A 19,677-nucleotide genomic window follows, 5' to 3' on the forward strand; every position below is an offset into this window, starting at 1 on the left:
CTGCAAGAGATGCTGCTTTACTCTCATAATCTTTGCTGTTTGGACAAGACGGGTGACTTTTTTTTTATCTTAATTGGACCAATACATGAGCAATCCACGCTCTCGATTATAGCACGGTAAAAGACGAGCATTCCCTTCCAACTTCACTCTTAATCTTCGCAAAAATACAAACTCTCAATTTGAGTAGTCCAGCTCAGGTTGCTGTAAGATCACAATCAGAGGTTCCCAGTTTTGCTGGTTAAAACTTTTTCTGCAGTTGTCAGCAAGAGAGTAGTTTCTGTCTCGTGATGTGGCAACGGGAAGAAAGACGTTCATGAAAGTTTACTTCACCACTACAGCAACCAAACGACTGCGCATCGAAGGGAGTGTTTCGAATAAACATTCAGATCAAATGTATTAAAACCTACGTAGTGACGAGCATGTTTCTCATGTATGAAAATATGTTAACAGGAATGTGACAAGTGGACGGCTGCCATCTTGAAAATCTGACACGATTGTTTCTATCGATTTCACATTATAGAGTTAAAATGCCTAGGGCTCCCGGTACCAGTACAGATTACGGTTTCGTTGCTTTTATCGTTTTCTCTATTCTTAACCAGCACAGTTATTCAGCTGTGTAATTGAGGAGTGTTAATTAGAGGTACTGAATCCTGCAATTACAGGTAGTCTAAAAAATATCTCCGACAAAAACACTCCACCTACGCGCACAGAAAGTTAACCTGCCAGTATCTACCAGGGGAACCGGTTGGTGTGCTTTGTTATGAATCCAGGTTTGGTCTACGGCGGGGTGGAAATCAAGCCTGACATCACCAATGAGGAACAAGTAAAGGTTTATTTGATGCTGAACAGAGAACCGTTTCGGGATCACCAATGACGTTGCAGACAGGAGCAGCACCAGTCCTGTGAGTCTCTGAGAGCAAGGTGTGTCCTGCGCCAGTATTGGCATACGGGTTTTAGCAGACACAAGGCAGGTGTGGAAATACTGAAGAGGTTTGGTAAGTTTATTGCTTATATATTGTTACGAGTATACGTACAACACGTATTTTATACTTATATTTTGTCTTGTTTAGTAGGTTAACATCAGAGAAGTACATCTGCGGGTGTTTTGTTTTTGTTGTTTCTATTGCCGGTGGCGTTTTCTCCACGTTGTTGTAATATTTTCTTCATGTTCTTTACCTAGTAAGGTTGATTTTTCAATTGAGATAAGAGAAGAAAAAATGTTCCGTTTTTAAAAAACAGGTCAAAATACTGCAGCGAATTATTATTTTTTTAATTGTAAAGTTGCCTTGCCGTAGACGATTATAATTTAACTCGGTAAAATGGTCGTTTTCCTGTCGGAGGCACCACTGAAAATGCTGGTTGTGTTCTGAGAGAATGTAAACATGATTTTCCTCGTTTCAGAAACGATTTGTTTCAGGTTTATTTCAAACGTACACCTGAAAACGTTGCGCAATGGACGAATTTCTGTTTTAGTTTCTTTGCACAGGTGTTTTGTCTTCAGGTATGATAGAGACTGGGCGGGTTTTAATAAACTAACGTCATCGTATTAATCTTAATAAAACTGCCTACTCTTGTTCTGTTCAAACCTGGTTAATCTGAATGGTGTTTTGTATGGCGAACCGAACATATACAGTATTTTAAAAATGGGTAGGTTTCACAAACTTAATGTCCATACGGGGTTATTCACGTTGCCTCTCCTCATTTTTAATTGAGCTTTTGAACTACATATTAAAGAATAAAACGGCTTCGCATTATAAACTGGAGCAGATATGAAATAACCTGTTTCTGAGGTTTGTTACCTGATTTATTCGGTTTTTGTTCAGTGATTGAAAAATGTCGAAAACTTTATTTAAGCTATTTGTTGACACGAGTTGCCTATAATTACGCCAGAGAAATTTGCCAGTTCTCAATATTATTTGCGAGATCTCATTCCTAAAGAAGAATATTCTAATAAGCTTGTAGTGTCAAAACAACGGATCGAATATGACTAATCGAAATTAAAACTGACGGTAGAAAAACCACATGTTCGAAACTACCAAATTTCCAGTTGGACAACTTAAAGCTTATTTGATATTAATTGCGTTTCTTAGATCTCTCCCAGTTCAAAGTGTACATTTTTAGTAATTGGAGATCCGCATACCCTTTTAACTCCCTTTCATTTAGTGAATTGCGTTACAAACGTTTATTTGTGTTATCTTATGGAGGGCTGTTTTATGTTGAGCAGTAATTCATATTTTTATCGCCTAGAGAGCGTTCTCAGATCCTGATTAGCTTTATGAAGATTTTACTTTTAGTTTTCGGGTTTTGCAACATAACCCAGATACAACCACACCTTTTCATCCTTCGCGCTCGGTATTCACAAAAAACACAGTGTTTAGATATGATGATCATGCGTTAGCTTTTATTAAAAAATATATATATATTTTCCCGTTTCAGATTGTTAAATAATAAATGTTTAGTTTCTGTACACCAATTCAAACACTAAGAAGAGTAAATGTCTGACGCATAATTTCTGGTACAAACCTTAATACGTTACTGTGTGTCTGTTCCTCACAGATGTGTTAAAAATTGTATATTTAATTTTTCTTTCATTATATGAAATATCAAATTCCTACTTCTGTAGAATTATTTTAAAACATAAACACTGTGGAATGTTAAAATGTCCACATTAAGGATTTTGGTTATATGGACAGTGGTAATAGTTTTGTGTTCATGGAAAAGTAGGAGAACATTGTTTAGTCAGTGGAAAAATGCAATATACTGTGGTTTGAAAATTCAAAGACTATATTAATGCAGAAATGTTAAAATATTTTGGAATGTGTTTTTAGAGGTCAGCTGTAAGCTATGTATTACACCTAAAGAAGGCTCCACAGCTGAAACATTGTGTTTTCTTTCTTCTCTTTTCAGCATGGAATAAACCTATTACTTGCAGCTGTGTTTTATTCATATTTATTATTCATGGAATAAACCTATTCCTTTGCAGCTATAGATTACTACTTTTCTGCTGAAATAAAACTTGAGTGCTAGTAAATGACTAATACATACCTTTTTATATATCAGGGAAACTTGGCACATATATGTGTGCTGAATTTCACCTTGGGATTGCACAATCTCTTACATAAATGTATTAATTCAGTAGGTGAAATAATATCTTACTCCTGTGCTTTGTACTGGGTTCGACAGTGTGTCATCCACCCAGATGGGTCCTGTAATTCAGTAATGGATAAAGTGTCCCTACTGTACTGTCTTTAAGTCACTTTTGACTTCACAAATAATAAGGATGAAAAGCACAATACAATGGCAGACAATTCCTATTACTGATGACAGTCACCTCACGGGTAACTCACAAAAGTACCTAGCTAACGTTTATATAGACGTTATCCATTGAAGTGCTAGTGTGTTACTCATAAAGGATTAAGACATGGTTTATAGGAGACTCTTAAAATAAAGTGTTACTTTATTTTTATGTGCTGGCAAAAGCCTGATCATCAGAATTTGCAAAGTATGCAATTGTCTTTTGCGTTCTAAAATATCAATCAATCAATTATTGTTTGTTTTTTTTCAGCCATTAGGGTTTGGAAATTCACCTGTTGGGCTGTCCTTGCTGAGAATTTACTGACACGGCAGCTTTATTTTTCAAACTTGAGAATTTGGGGGGAATTTGCAGGGTAGCTCTGCCCTTCAAATGAGTTTTTGAATTTGTTCTAAAGCACAAAGTTGTGATGGACAGTCTACGTTGTACTGGTGAACGTTGCAACGTTGCTGGCGCACTCTGGTACACTGAAACATCTGCCACAGTGGTCCTTGTCACTCTTGTAAATGACTTCAGCATCTGTAGATGGTCTCTCTGTATCCCTTAGCTATCTTTGTTCTGGCTTTGCAGAAGTTACAGGACTGCACCCCTGACGAAACCAGACAGCAGCTACAGGAGGATCTGGCCTGGACCCGACCATGTCTTCAAAACCGAACGGGAGCCCCCCTCCCTACCACCCTGGCAGTGGCTAGTACGTGTGTTTTCCAGTTCCTCAAGCAGCCCCACCCCATCACTCGCAGAAGTCATATTTAAAGCCTGACAGTCATTTCTGATCAGTTTGCATTGTTGGAACATGAATATTCATGTCTTCCAATCACACCTCTCTAAAACAGTGCCATAGGAAAACTTTGGTGTTGTATGTATCCCTTTCTGTGTGTCTGTGTCTCGTGGAGAGAAAGCTGGGGTATATGAAAAGACAAATTCCTAATGCAAGAAATTGTATATGGCCAATGAAGTGATCTTATCTTAAGTACAGTACGGTTCTTCATTCTTCACTCCAATAAAAGATCCCCTGGTGCTTTTCAGAAAAATGGGGTTGTTAATCCCAGTGTCTTGAGTAAATTGCTGGCCCCTCAATAAGGGGAAACTCTTGGAAAGTGGAAATGTGTGAATGGAAGGAATCATATTTGCTATTATTCTTAATGTACCAGCAATCAATGATTTTGACCTTAATTACCTGGAATTACAATGTATCGTTTTTTTTGTTTCTAGAGATAGACTTTTGTGTGTCTTTATTCGGGATCTTTTTACATTTTACCCAAGTAGCACAAGGGACGTCTGTGACTTTGTCCATTTTGACCTCGGCAGGTGTTCACGGGCCTGTAGTTTGTTTCGGAAACGTAGGTGATCGCTGCTCCACACGCTGTTGTTTTTTTTTCTCCCGTTCCAGCCCTCACAGCATGTATTCGCAGCCAATGGATGTCTACGGCAGCCGCGTGATGTCCCAGCCCGCGTACTCCTACTACCCGGACGACGAGTTCCTGCACTTCTACAAGTGGAACTCCCCCCCGGGCATCATCAAGATCATGGCCATCATCATCATCATCCTCTGCGTCGGCATCTTCGCTTGCGTGGCCTCCACGCTGGCTTGGGACACGGACATGGGCCTCTCGGGCTTCAGCGGGATTGGAGGCTCGTATGGGTCCGGGACCGGGTACAGCGGATTCGGTGGTTACGGCGGCTACGGCTCTGGTGCGTCTTACGGTTACGGGAACCTCGGAGGAAACTACATCGACCCCAGGACGTGCAAGGGATTCATCATTACGATGGCGGCCATATGCTTCGTGACGATGCTGGTGATCTTCATCTTGGTCGTCTCCAGGCAGAGCGTCTCCAGGTCCAGGAAGTTTTACCTGGCCGTGATCATCGTCGCCGCCATCTTGTGCGTCTTGATGTTCATCGCCACCATCGTCTACCTGGTGGGGGTGAACCCTGCCGCGCAGACCTCTGGTTCCATTTACTACAACCAGGTCATAGCGCTCTGCTCCCAGTACCAGAACCCAGTTCCCTCTGGGGTCTTCATTAACCAGTACCTTTACCATTACTGCGTCGTCGAGCCGCAGGAGGTTAGTGACACTCTCGTTTCACTCTGTGTGTGGGCTTCAGCCAGACAGTTGTCTTTTTGTGTGAAGCTGAAGTGTCTAAACTTGCAACAAAGGTCGTTTTTAGAACAGAATTGAATTCCTTTTCAGGCCAAGTTTCTGTTGCTTTCTCAGTTGTCATCCCCATTCACTGTGAAGTGTTAAAGCAGAAGTTAGTTAAGCTATTATCTTTTGCGGCTATCAAAATGTGGAGCATATATTACTCTTTTTTTTCTGTACAGTTTTAGTATGATCTATTTTTTTATGCTGAAGGTGTAAAATGGGTTTGTGAATTGTTAGTATTGAAACACTTCATGTCATCAAAGTTAGACATTTTAGGTTGAGCTCAGGAGTCTCAAACCCTTCTTTTTATATCTTTTCAGGCTATTGCCATTGTGTTTGGCTTCCTTGTAGCTGTTGCGTTGGTCGTTATCCTCGCCTTCGCTGTTATAACGAGAAATAAAATCAATCGCTATGGAAAAGAGAGCATCTTGTGGAACAAATTTAAAGTCGTCGATGAGGTTGAGGAGGGCCCTGCCCATGTGGAAGAATGGGTAAGTTCCACCAATACAAAAAGCAAGTGAATTTTTTCTTACTGTTTGAAGACCACGGATTACTGTATTTTTTTTTTAAAGATGTAGCTTCTAGCTGACAAAAACCACGGAATCTTATGTCTCTTAATCATTGTCTGGGTTTCACTTGCATCAGCTGTGGTTTCATATTTTTACTTTCAGCCAAATTCCTCTTAACGTAGTTATTAGTATGAAAGGTTCATGTGTTATTTTACACAAGTCTACAGGAGTGTTTCCCCGTCTTCTTTTAAACCCCCTGAATAACTATTGTCCCTCGTATTTTCATGCGTCAGGTTGGAGCGTATAAGGTAGTGATATATAACAAAGCTGCTTTTATTAACTTTTTTTTAATTTTGTAAAAATACATTAATTGTATTCTTTGTTTCTATTGTTCCTAATAATCAAACTTCAGACGTGCTGTGCAGAGCAGTGCCAAGAAATGAAATTGTGCCTCAAAGATCTTAAGATCTAGTTTTCTATGTTTGGAGTTCACAATACATTCTGCTTTATTTAGGCAAATTCAGTACTCATACAAAAAACAGCTTTAAATGTGTTAGATGACATTTTAGGATATAAAGTTTTGAACATAAAATCTATTCAAATACCGTTACAGAGAATTTGAAGCTATTGGTTAAAATTAGTTTTGATTTGTTAATGGTCTCAAGGTATTGGGAGGGAGGGGGGGACTGCAAGTGGATTTAATTTATATTCTTACATTTCATTTGCAGAGTAATTGATTACCAAGCTATCAGGGTTTGATTTAGCTCCCCTTAATTTGGATTTTTTAGCTGAATCTCATTAAAGCTCTTAGCTTTTTAAATATTTTTTGGTTTCATATGCTTAACCACTGGTGTTGAAATGGTGTCCAGAAATTAAGGGTTCTGAACGGTGTCTGGGGAGGAAGCTGTGTATAGTGGATAGTTTCCGCTTATGTCAGGAGTACGTTTTATGCAGGTTTCTGGGTGTGTCTTGTAGAGGTAGTTTCAGCTGTGTTTCCTGAAAGCCTGGAGGTGACATCTTTGCAATGTTTCACCTATTCCAGTCTGTTCTGTGGCGGAAGATCGCTGCCATCCTAATCAATTGATCCTTGAAAAAACAAGAGTTCAGAGTTTGATTTAGAAGTTAATAATAAAAGTTCCAGTCTCAGGTAGATATTTATAGCCACCCATACTCTCTACAATTCAATGGCATCGTTCTCAACATTTAAAACCTTTTCTGATGTGTGTGCAATATTCAAGTTTTTGTACGTTCACATTTTGTTTAATGGTTATACAGCTGTGATGTTAGGATTTGTATATATTTAAGCATTAAGAGAAAATAATGTTTTCCTGATTGCAGATTTTTTTAACCCACTACCGTGATCATAACCTTGAAACTACAGATGATCTATTAGGTTTTTTCCTGCATTAATAAGACAGTTGAATAAAGTCATCCTGGTGTGTACTGCCTTTTTTATCTTGGAACACGGTTCGGAAAATAAGCTCCACCCACCATTTTCTGTACTTTCCTATGTATTTGCAGTGCTAATTTGCGTTTATTAATCACAGTGTTTTGGTAAATGGGTCTTTAGATTCGGGAGTCCTGTAAAATTGGGCTTAATGAATCCAGAGAGTTTCACAAATGCAGTTGCCTTTCTGTGGTCACGTCTTCTCTTTTATTTTTCCACGACCTCCAGATACCTTTCCTTTTGAATATTAATACAGCATGCTGGCACTGGGATCTGGAGAGAGTTTGTCTGCTCTTTCAGGTTTCTTTTCCTAGTGGGTTTTACAGACATTTATATGTGCAAGATCATTCGATATCCCCTCTACCCTCTGCTTGTGTGGAGACGTCTACAGTGCTTCCAGAGCTTCAGTAGGCTTTGAGCAAGTCTGGGGGGGAGGGTGTCTCCGTTCTGTTGTTTTTGTGTCAAGTGGCAGTGGCTTAACAGCCTTTAGGCTGTGATTCTATCTAGTTTCTGTTCTCAGGATGGAACCGCAAAAGTAGACGGACTGGTTTACTAACTGGATTGAAGGTTTGTGTGCTGACAGCAGACGTGCAGAGGGAAACCTGACCCCAGGAAGCACTGGCTTTTCGTAGTGCTTGCTAAAAACCCAGGGCCAGCTGTTCAAGGTGGTATACCTGGATGTCATGGCAAGACAGCTTTAAAGCTGTTGGATGTTTTTGTACATTTTCCCCACTGTCTCTGGCAGACAGCGTTCCATATTTTGAACATTAATGGGGTAACCCCATAATGAAATACCTGGCAATCGAGAAGCTATGAAACATTGAAATGTGATTTGAACTCATCCCATGAGACGATTGAAATGGAACTAACCAGAGTGTTAGATTAGCACTAACCTCATGCTGCGTGTTGTAGTTGGGGTTTCGTATACATGGGGTTTTTGTCTTCACCTTGCACGTGTGACAGCCCGGAAGCAGCCTTTTGCAGACGTGCTTGTCAACACTTGATACTTCTTCCTCTAACCAACGGTAAATGAAAAAGTGTCAGAAAATTAAATGCAAATTCATTTTGCACTTTATATAAATCAATCCATAGAGTTATGAATTGTAAAGCACTGCTAGCACAAAAGTGCATAAAGATGTTGAAGATAATGATTTGTACCAAGGCCTCAATACCCGTTAAGTTTAATGATTTAAGGTTCCGGAATTCAGATCTTCTTCTGTGTTCTAACTGCATTGTGTATTGGAACCTGCATTATCTCTTGTGAAGATGGGTTTTTGCCATTGGCTCTGGTTATCACTTCCCAGAGCACTTGCAGTGAAACAAGACAAATAGAATGAAATGAGAGTTAAGGGCTGAATGGTCTCTCGTTGGTGAATATTCTAATATTCTGAATTTGGTTGGAAGAGCTTTTATACAAATATGGTGATTTTCAATAAAATGCCTTGTCAACCCCCTGGCGACATGCACGGCATTTTAATTAGGGCTTGATTTTGTTCTACAGTAGCAACTATGATCACATTTTCAACCAAATACAACTGCAGACCTAACAGGGGAACACTTTAGACACAGTGCATCGTTTCTGTTAAGTTTTAAGGTTACAGTGAATATCAGGATGGTTACAAATGAGAGGGGTCTGTCTGGCTTATGAAGCTTGGTTGGTAGTTAGATCTCATCCAGCAGTTTCTCGAATGAAGACAGGGTATCAGTTTGAACCACATGGTTGAACAGCTTGTTCCACACTCCCACAGCCCTTTGTGTAAAGAAGTGCTCCCTCTTCTGAGTTTTAAAGCATTTCCCTGTAGTTTCAATTTGTGCTTTTGTCTTTCACTGTTTATTCTGAAGAAATCCACAGGAACCACCGGCCAGGACCCTTGAGGGTTTAGAATACTTGTTGTCTCATTGAAATCAAGACTGACAATATCACAGATATGTTATTGGATAGGGAGGGGACCGAAAACACACAAGCTGTGTTTTGTTATAGGATAATACTCTGGACCGTTCACTTCCTGTATCTAAAAAGCATTTCACTCCCTATACTTCTCCAGCCTCACCATCTCAAGATGGCAGGTACTTCTGTCCGGGAGATTGACTTGCCTTCTCTTGTCTGTGCAGGTCAAAAATGTGTCGGACTACCCAGATGGAGTTGTAGCGGACTACCCAGATAAGCTCCGTGGCTCCACCAGTGTGCTGGACAATGGCAGCTATGATGACAGTAAGCCTAACAAAGGCAACTACCCCATGTAAGTACGTTGTTGGACCTTGCTGGTGAAGGTGGTCTTAGCCTGATATTGGCTTTCAATGTTTTAACAGTAGACGCTAAAAATATATTGGTAACTGCTGCCTGTTGTGGCCATTTTGATATTTTGTTTCGCAATAATAAACTTGCTGGATTAATTCAGCAAGATTGCTGGATGCCTGTCTTTTGCGTTCTCCAACAAACTTCAGTCCTGAAGTGTGCATCTTGGTTGCCAGTTGACTTCAATACCACGTCGCTAGTTTTACATTATTTCAACACACGGGGTTCAGTGATATTTGTTTCAGGCATGCCACTGAGGTTTTCAGTTAAAGGGATCTGAAACAATTTCAATGCTTGTCACGCATTGAACCACTGTAGCTTAACATCTGATCGAAACCTCAACATTGTTATTAGGGGTTTTTCATGTTTTTTTTTAATCTTTTTTTTTTTTAGATCCCAAGATTCTGTTGTTAGTGAAAGGACATCAGAATGTCACAAGTGCTCCCCAAAGGAAATATAGTTTTGTGTTCACACTTTAAAAATACGATTGCTGTGCCTGGTAGTGTGGGCTGTAATTAATCACTTTGCTTGAAATGGGCATGATTACCAAAGCTATGTCGTTCTTCCTGTATGAATAGCCAGGTCTGAGCTGGGCTGTGCAATATCAACCCTCTACCAGAAAAACTCGAGCTCAGCTGGGAAATATTAGTTTGTGGAGCTCCTTGATTTTTTTTAGAAACCATCTTGGCGTTGTTCTTTTTACAAGGTAAAAACAAAACTAGATATTCCTAATTACACCTCCGAAATTTCACTTCAAAGAAAACTTCTCTATTTTAGAAAAAGTGCAGAGAAGAAAACAGATTGTTCATAGTATTTTAATAGGTTGCACTTTCTCACTGCTTGGCATTAGATGATTGTTGTAAAGTGACGTAAGACCACTTACACAGCTCTTGCTGGTTTGTGGAGTCACAGAAATCCCAGTGTCACCACCAGTACAAGTGGACACTTGCTGGCAGCCTTGTGGTTGGATGTTTTTGTGGTCTTGCTGTGTTCGTTCTGTTTTTATGCTCCCAGGAGCAGGTAAATGCCTGAATGGTGTCAATATGTTCAGCAATGTCCCCATGCAATACACATTTGGAGTGTTTCATTAATACTTTATTGACATTGTCACATAAAATGCCATGCTGTTTGAGATCTCGATAGTCTTTTTTATATATGTAGCACCTCAGAGCTGTTATAAGAATAAGGATTCAGGGGGTTAAGTAGAATGGTGCTACTTTTATATATTATGACTTAGGACAACATTTAATTGTGAGGTTGAAGTATAAAACATCATAATGTAACAAAAATACCACTTCTAAGTACCTGGAAAGTGAAGTTTTTGGAGGAAACTCTCAGGAGCTCATTGTTTGGAAGCAGTCCAGTGGTTTATGCTGCTGTTTGCTAGTATAGGGAAGTGCTTGAGGGAGCAACTGAAGGGAGAGGTAAGGAGTGAAAACAGGTTGAGCATAAATATGTTCCTGCTTTGCGAGATGTTAATTGTGATTATTCGGTTGGAGACTTTCATCTTAAAGGATCCCAAAGCTCTTGACATGCAGGGACCCTCATCACCCACCACAGAAGCACAGCATCTTCCTGCAGCTCTGCCACAGCAGAGCAGTGAGATCTGAGAAAGTGGTGCAGCAGTTGAGTTAAGGAGGATCTTAAGGTAGCCCAAATGAGCAAGCCCGAAGCTGAATTTGACCAGGACGCCAGTGTTAACTCCTGTTTTTATGTGTCGCACCCTGGGATCCTCAGTGTAATTAAGCAGTCTGGGCTTTGGTTTCTGTCTCATGTGAAGAACAGCACCTCCTTACAGCGCAGTGTCTCTGCACACCGTATTGGTGCTTTTGTTTTGGAAATTCCAGTTCAGAGAGTCGAGCGCCACCTACTGGTCTGCAGCACCTCCCGCAGAAGCAAGTTCTGTTGATTTGCCTTGGAGATCTCCAGTCCCAGTGCTCCCCAGGCCCAGTGATGCTCAGCTTCTGACATTTGACGAGATCAGACCACACAGCAGCAATGTCGCCGATGCTAACAGAACTCTGATCCAGAGATTCTGAGAGTGTTTGCAAGCGATGAGCTATACTCTCAGTTGTTAAAGGCAAGGTCACTGACAGCAGCAAAAGTGATCATTATGTGATCCTGCACCTTCTGAGCAGTCCTTACCGCATTGCCACAAGCATATGATGTGCTGATGTATCTTATTGCAGTGGAGGAGGAGGACTCCACCCCTGTTTTCTTACACTGCAGTTTCATAGTCTACTCTAATTGACTGTTTGGTGAGACTGCCCTTGTGGTTTCTGTCGGCTGTGTTTTGTAGGTAGGGCCAGGCATATTTGTTTTTCTTAAAAGTGCCTGGTCGTTAAAGATTAAATTTTCAGCAAGGAAAGCTTTTTTTCTTCTTAATAGAGGGGAAAAATGCACAAAACTTTAAACGGCTGCATAGAAAAGGAAAGGACAATTTCTATATGCCATAAACATTATCATGTTTCTCCACCCTGTTCCAGCTTGGTGTTAATTCTGTGAAGAGCCTCTGCAGTATCTGGATACATATACCTGCGAGAATGTTTCCCAATACCGATTTAAGGCATATTCATGTTTAGTTTTTGTCATGCAAACGTGGCCGTAAGCTGTACCACTTAGCCTGACAAGGCGGGGGTAGTCAGCAAAAATGAGTCAGTGTTGAAATTCAGACTTGTATCTTAAAATAGCATGACCTGGAATGTATGGAATTCCTGCTTGTACAGACAAGAAAGAAATTGATTTGTTTTGAACAGTTTCTTTGAGCTGAATGTTGTCTGGTGTTAAATGGATTAATAGAGACTGGTTCATAAAAATGCAAAGATTACCTTATGTGTCTCATACATGCTCAAAGTGCAGGTAATTCCTTGGGGAAAGCAGCAGGAATTTCTGGCTCATACATTTACCTTCTAGAAAAAGCTTTTGAATTCACTAATTACATTCTCTGTATCAAAAATTCAGAACTTAAACCATGCTATTTTCTCTTATGCTGAATTCATGGACAAACAGATTACATGCAAAAACCTAAACTTTATGTAAGCACCTTGTAGCCTGATCTCACCACCAGGATCAGGCTACATGGTGTAAAGCACTCTGGGATAGTTTGAGGTGAAAAGCATGTATATAAGGACATTTACTACCCTGTTTTCAGCCTCATTTATTGCATCTGCAGTAAAGCATGTGGTATGACTTCTTGCAGGAGCGCCATCAGTGAGAATGTTCTTTTCTGCTGTGTTCCTCACTTGCCAATCGCAGGGAGCCGGAGCTGACTGTGCCCCTGCAGAGCCAGCCTTACCCGCCCCACAGCAGCAGCTCGGAGATGACGGATTCGACCAAGAAGCCCCCCAGGAAGAGGCGCCCAGGCCGGCCGCGGCGCACGGAGGGGCAGGACTACGACACCGACTACACGACAGGCGCAGAATCTGCCGATGAGCTGGACGATGAGTGGGAAAGGTGAACGAGCCTTTTCACCTTCAGTTAGACAAGACAAATAGAGTGCTTCTAGCTTTCTGCGGACATCAGTTTAATATGCTCTAGCTGTTCAAAGTATTAGGAATTCAGGAGAATAAACTCTCTCAAGTTCAAGTTTATTTGTCATTCCAGCCATATACAAGTATACAGAGAGGAGCGAGATATCGTTCTCCAGGTCTACGGTGCGAATACAGACAAGACACTGACAAGACAATGCTATAGACAATGTAAACAGACATTTCTGACAGGTTACAGGGGACATAAAGTGCAATGTGCATAGTGCAATTTACTTTACAGGATTGTGCAAACAATTGTGCAAAGAATACATCAGACAGTATGACTGACATTAGGTAAAAAAGAACTAGGTTTCCAGATTTGGAGTAGGTGCAGTAGGTACCAGGGTGTTGAGGAGCCTGACAGCCTGTGGGGAAAAAGCTGTTGCAGAGTCTGGGGGCGCTGGCCTGTACACCACGATACCTTTTACCAGCTGGTAGGAGGGCAAAGAGGTTGCAGGAGGGGTGGGAGGGATTGTCCACAATATTGGAGGCTTTGTGTGTGCAGCGTGTGTGGTCGATGTCCTGAATGGACAGAAAGGGGGCTCCAATGAAGTTTCTCTGGGGCAGGAAAGCTGTGGTTACCCTGCAGTGTGGGAGATATTTCCATTGGCTCATCTGACCAGAGCAACTGTGAGGCTTTAAATCCGAGTGAAGAAGCCATCTGGTCTCACTCACTTATTTCACTGCCTCACATTCTGGCGAAATGATGGAAAGGGGCTACACTGCAAGTATTTCAACACCTTGTAGAAAACATCCCACATCCTATTCTGACTCTGCTTGCTGCCTAGAGAGACCTAGCAAGTTATTTAGGAATAACCGGTAACAAAATACCGGTGTCCCAGGCACATTCTGTTGGTGAGGTTTAGTAAAAGTTCATTTCAGGCTGTGTTATTTTTTTTTTTCTTTGCCCCCATGATCCTCAGCTCCTGAAAATCCCATCTCCATGGTGCCAGTTGGGCCCCATTTCACCTGAGATATACACTCGTACCTCTTTTCACGAATGTTCTTTTAATGAAAATTCAATATTGCCAAGCAAGCGAAGTGTTACCCGCATTTCGAACAGTGAAAGCCAGCTTTGAAACTACGAAAAAAGCGCTATGAAATTAAATTCTGAAACCTCCACCCATCGTAGAGTGTGAAGAGGAAGGCATTGTGCAACTCATCACCTTCCGCTAACTACTATGGGTGAGAGCTAGCAAGAGAATACGGAGTGGCAGGAGAGATCTGTGGTACAGTTCACCATGTCTTATTTCATGTTGTTCACTGTTGTGTGCCTCTTACTTTTCATGTAAGCAAATTTGTGGTTTAAACTTTATCGTGGACCTTTGTGAAAATTGTGAGTGTGTGTTTAATTGCACAAAACACAAATACGTAGGGATGATTAGATGCGTCTAACTAGGTAAGCAATTTTTTTTTATTTCTAAAAACACAAACCACAGTATGAATGTTAGTCATTATACTTTCTTTTGTCATCTTTTGGTGGAAAAAAATAAAAGTAGAGGTGGCATTTCTGGGATCTGGTACAGATGGTAGTTTTTCCTCAGAGGAAATAATGAAAATAGGTTTTTCTTTTTAAGAATTTTAACTGTCCAGAAGTGTTTCTGGGAATGGATTGCGTTGGTAAAAAGAGATACGGGTGTACTAGGAGCCAAAACAGATCATTTCCTTTAGAAAAAGAATGAAATGAATACGACTTCTTAGACCTCAGGAAGGGTGTTTCCTGAAGTAGTAAATCCCCCGGGCTTGATCCGAATCCCATCCTTGTGCTGCAGCGAGTTCCCGCCCATCGCCAGTGAACAGGACAGGCAGGATTACAAGCGGGAGTTCGACAGGGACCATCTGGAGTACAAGAAGCTGCAGGCCGAGATGGACCAGACCAACAAGAAGCTGTCGGAGTTGGACAGAGAGCTGGATGAGCTGGAAGAAGGCAGCCCACAGTACCTGGTACGTCCGGTCTCGCTGAACCTCTGGCGAGCTGCTCCATCGTTTCACCCTGAAAGAAATGCCCTGGTTTTTACTTGTAAGGGCATTTGTGTTGAACTGGTGGTGTGGTGGGGTAACTGCACAGCAGGGTCTGCATGTGCTGACTGGTACAGAAGGAAAAGGGCATTAAGAGCACTGTGTTAGTCTTCACTTTAAGGTATCTGAAGGTGTCCAAGGTGTTTTTTAGATGTCAAAATAATTGGTGTGTCACTACATAGAGCTGCAGTTCACACTTTACTGGGAGGGTTTAAAAATGATGAGGGAGAGTTAATGGATGCCTTTCCAGCATATTAGTTTTGGAATTATTCCAATCATCCCATCAGGTGAAAGTAACACTTCGGTCTGGCCAGCAGGGTGTTGTAAGAAACCAAGTGAGTTTAAATTAGCAGCACAACAGAACAGGCGCACAAGACGAATCTAGCTAGTGAGTACTTGCTGCCAGCCCAAGTACCCACTACCCCACATCTGCACCTCAACCTGGTCTTGTTTGTATATTGTAACAAACGCTCCAGGTTCTGTGTCAGCAGCGGGGAGAATGACCGGCTTTGTTACAGTAAGGGAGTGATAATCACAGGCAGACAGGACACGGGGGAGGGTTTCATGTTATTTTAGCTGATTACTGTAAGTTTGTGGTCACTGCTTTTTATTTTAGTGATTTAAATGAACTTAAAGCCCATGCATTTAGTTTAGTGAGTTAATTATCTGGAAAGATGACGTGTTGTTTTTGGCAGCTACACAGTGTTTCCATTTCAGGTGAGCTCTACACTACCTAACCGAATGCCTCGCTCACGGCAAAGCTGGAAAACGCAATTGTTCTAGGCGTGGAGAAGTTGATTGAAGGGTGGCCCATAAACCCTGCTGGACTGGTGGCTCTTCAGGATGAGGGCTGGCCACTCCGGCTCTTGTGAAGGGGCTTGGTGTCCCCCTCGTCAGCGTGGTCACAAAATGATGCTACACCTAGGTTTTCACTGACCGCCCTTTTAATTTTTGATTCTTTCACTTATTTTAACAGGATGCCGTTGACGAATACCACAGACTGAAGGATATAAAGAAGGTGGGTTCATGTATAAGTGTATGCAGGTTCCATGTGAGTTCTTCTAATCGTGTAAGGCAGAGGTTCCCAGTGCTGGTCCTGGAGGCTCACACGCCTGCTGGTTCTCTTTCCAGCTCAGCTCGGTTGCCTAAACTCAACTAACGGTTTGGCTTGATTGGAATATTTTTGGAAGTCTTTGTCTGCTCAAGTTTGGGATTTTACTTATGAAATGCAACGATTAAGTGGTTTCTTATTTCAGTTTGAGAGGATAAGATTAAAAATATGTAATTTTCCTGTTGGTGCCTGTGAAGACAATTCTTCGGGAGTAAGATATAATGGAAGCTTGGGAATAGTGTGTTTTTAAGCTTTTGGAGCACCAATATATACCATATCATTTCCATATTTAAATAAAAAGAGTCTGCAAAAATGGCAGGTACATGATGAGCTAAGGCATGTTTAAATTATATAAATTGGAAAAAACAATTATCCCAAGAGGAAAATAAAGAACTAATGGTGAACATTCCTGCTTAAGACTGCTAAACAAAACAGTTGTGCAGAAACTGAGGTTTGTGAGTGTCATAAGGCATTGTGGAGGGCAGCATGGCTTTTAAAACTGTCCCCCACAACTCTTGGGTTCTGGATTTGGTTCTTGACTGGGTATCTAGTAGTCTACATGTTCTCCTCGCATTTGGATGGGTTCCTTTGGGGTGCTTTGATTTTTTTTTTTCTTGGAAGTTGTCCCTGTTGGTATGTATATACTGTATATCCATGGGATATAGGATATTGACTTGATCTCTTTCAGGCCGATGTGGGGATGGTGCCGGGAAACTGATGGAATAAAAAGAAGCTATTCCTGATCGTTGTGAATTGAAGGAGAATATTTCTCTGCTTTTTTTTTTTTGGTTGACCGAAAGCGATTAATTGCATTTTTCTTTTCAATTTTGCAGTCTTCCGACTACCAGAAGAAAAAGCAGCGCTGTAAATATCTGAAAGGGAAACTGTCCCACATCAAAAAGATGGTCAGCGACTATGATCGGCAAGCGTGAGCGAGCAAGCCACAGTGCCAACCGGAGCCTGCCCACTCGTCAGTGCTAAGAAACGGGAGGAGGAGATTGAGGGGGGCAGTTTTCTAGGCTATCTTGTATGAATGGGAGGCCTCTGGTATTGATTGATGATGTGTTCCTTTTTCTTTTTTTTTTTTTTTAAACCCTAAGGACTAGAAGAAAGTTTCCTGGAAGTGATCTGAAAGATTAGTCTTCTAATTTTTAAACTATGAGACTGGGCAAGATAGTTTTGATATTTAACTTTTTCTCATGTCTAAGGGAAACCTTTTACTGCATGATTTAGCCTTTTGACATAAGATTGAGCAGACACATAGACTAACAGTGCTTCCACAACTTTATCCTTTTTTTTATTTCTATAAAATACGTAGTTGTACACTAAATAACTCTTCTAATGGGCATGCTAAAATATTTGAATTGGGTATTTTGATTGGCTCGGAATGGGCATCTTCCAGTTCAGTTTTATATTTTATTACAGTTATGTTTGGAAGCCTTCAATCTTCAATTTTTTTTTTTTAATTTCCTGCCATTAAAAGCACGCCTTACGCTGAGAAAAGGATGTGCAAACCATTTCCCCCCGTTTAATATTTTGGATACACGTGGATGTTTTCGACTCAGGAAAAACATTTTCTGCTCTGAAAAAAAATTCTTAGACTGTACAAGTAAAATGTGTTACTAAATAGATATTTTAACATGCTTTCTAAGTGAAAATGCTATATATGCTGTGACAGTCTTTTTAATCCAGTGAATATTTTGTAAATATAGTTTTGATATGTTGGATATACCAATCTGCTGAAATGTGTATATTTCTTTAGCTTTTTTAACATTCTGTATTTTATCTGTTGATGTGAATAATGCTTGATGTTGTGTCTTTCTTAATATGGTTCTTGGCCTTTCATTAAACCACTGCAAAACACCATTACAAAGCAGCATTTTATACTGCTTAAGAAATGAGATTAATTACTTTGTTGGACCTGATTAGACTTACTTTTGTTTTATTAGTGATCATAGATTAAGTAAACTAGGTTGAAATATTTTTATTTTGGATAAATAGACAATAAAGTACTTTAAGACAAAAACCTGAATGTCATTAATTTATGGTAAATGTTTGTATTGTCTTATTCCTTGTTTAGTTTTTCAATGGAAGATTATAAAGCAGTAAATAAACTTCTGAATGGAGTGAAATACCACTGCGATCAAAGATCAGTGTCTTACTGATAATTATACAAACGTATACTACAGTTGTGATTTGAACATGGCTAATATTTGAGGGGTTGAGGGTTGAGACAGCAACTGTATCTGTAGATTGTAGTGAAATACACATTTCTTTGTATGTGGCAAACAAGCAAATTTCACCACCTCTAACTTGGGAAGATTGAACAAATCCATCCCCAACACAATAAATGTAGACCATCTACTGTATCTGCCTCTGTAGCATTCTACATGAATTGGGGATTATTGGTCTGGTTTGCTGATTACTAAATCCACTACACCCTCATTGTGATCGAAACTAGCATGAGTTCATATTCCTGATCGAAATGCATGCTTGTGGTTGCCGCAGAGAAAAATACAATTTTGCCATCTTTACAAAATCTTAGTTACCATGAATATTCTGTTTTATGCCATCATGTAAAATTATATACTGTAGCAGTGAAACATGAACCAGAGAACACAAGGGGAACTTACATCATAACTGGTACACCATCATGATTCAACACGTCCATTCAAAAGGCTTTTTTCTTGAGCATTGTTCAGTTTTGGTCACCAAAGCTGAGCATTTTGAAGCCATCTACAACCATCACATTCTGGAAGTAAAATGTTCAATTTTTCCATGCCTTCCTCTTATTCTGGTGTACTGTAAAGTTATTCAGAGAGCAGGTAACTGCAGTTATCACAGCTGATTGTGACTTCAATTGTGTATGGTCTGCTGTCGATAGGTTTTACAAGTGTAAGCAATCAACAGTTCAAAACATTTCAGTTTGAGTCCTTTGGTTTATATTTATGTCTTGCCTTCATCTAATCACTTCCAGAGCTATGGAAAACCTGGATGAGATTATTTTAACACAGTCTGATCATCCTTCTATCCATGTTATAACCTGTTTATCCAGTACTGGGTCGCGGAGGAGATGGAGCCTATCCCAACATCCCAACAGGCTCAAGGCAGGATACACTCCGGGCAGAACGCTAGCCCGTTGCAGGGCACACATAAGACACAGAGTTGCACACAGTCACACCATAGCCAATTTACCCAGAAGCCAATGAACCTTGCAGTATGTCTTTGGAGCGCCCAGAGAAAACCCACATGAACTAGGGGAGAACATACACCACTTCAGGCAGACAGCACCTGAACCTAGGACCCCAGCA

At 40.6% G+C, this 19,677-nt stretch overlaps 1 protein-coding gene across 1 annotated transcript; it reads left to right on the forward strand.

Annotated features, from left to right (window-relative positions):
- Positions 1-697: 697 nt before the first annotated feature.
- On the forward strand, positions 698-18,392 carry LOC102697477 (occludin). The gene is made up of 9 exons (XM_015363777.2): positions 698-995; positions 3,884-4,004; positions 4,704-5,379; positions 5,778-5,948; positions 9,526-9,653; positions 12,965-13,162; positions 15,009-15,180; positions 16,232-16,273; positions 17,200-18,392. The coding sequence occupies exons 2-9, from the start codon at positions 3,952-3,954 to the stop codon at positions 17,296-17,298; spliced, it is 1,539 nt and encodes a 512-aa protein (XP_015219263.1). The 5' UTR covers positions 698-995; positions 3,884-3,951; the 3' UTR covers positions 17,299-18,392.
- The last annotated feature ends 1,285 nt before the right edge of the window (positions 18,393-19,677 follow it).

Source organism: Lepisosteus oculatus, chromosome 3 (assembly GCF_040954835.1).
Source record: "Lepisosteus oculatus isolate fLepOcu1 chromosome 3, fLepOcu1.hap2, whole genome shotgun sequence".
Classification (NCBI taxonomy): domain Eukaryota; kingdom Metazoa; phylum Chordata; class Actinopteri; order Semionotiformes; family Lepisosteidae; genus Lepisosteus; species Lepisosteus oculatus.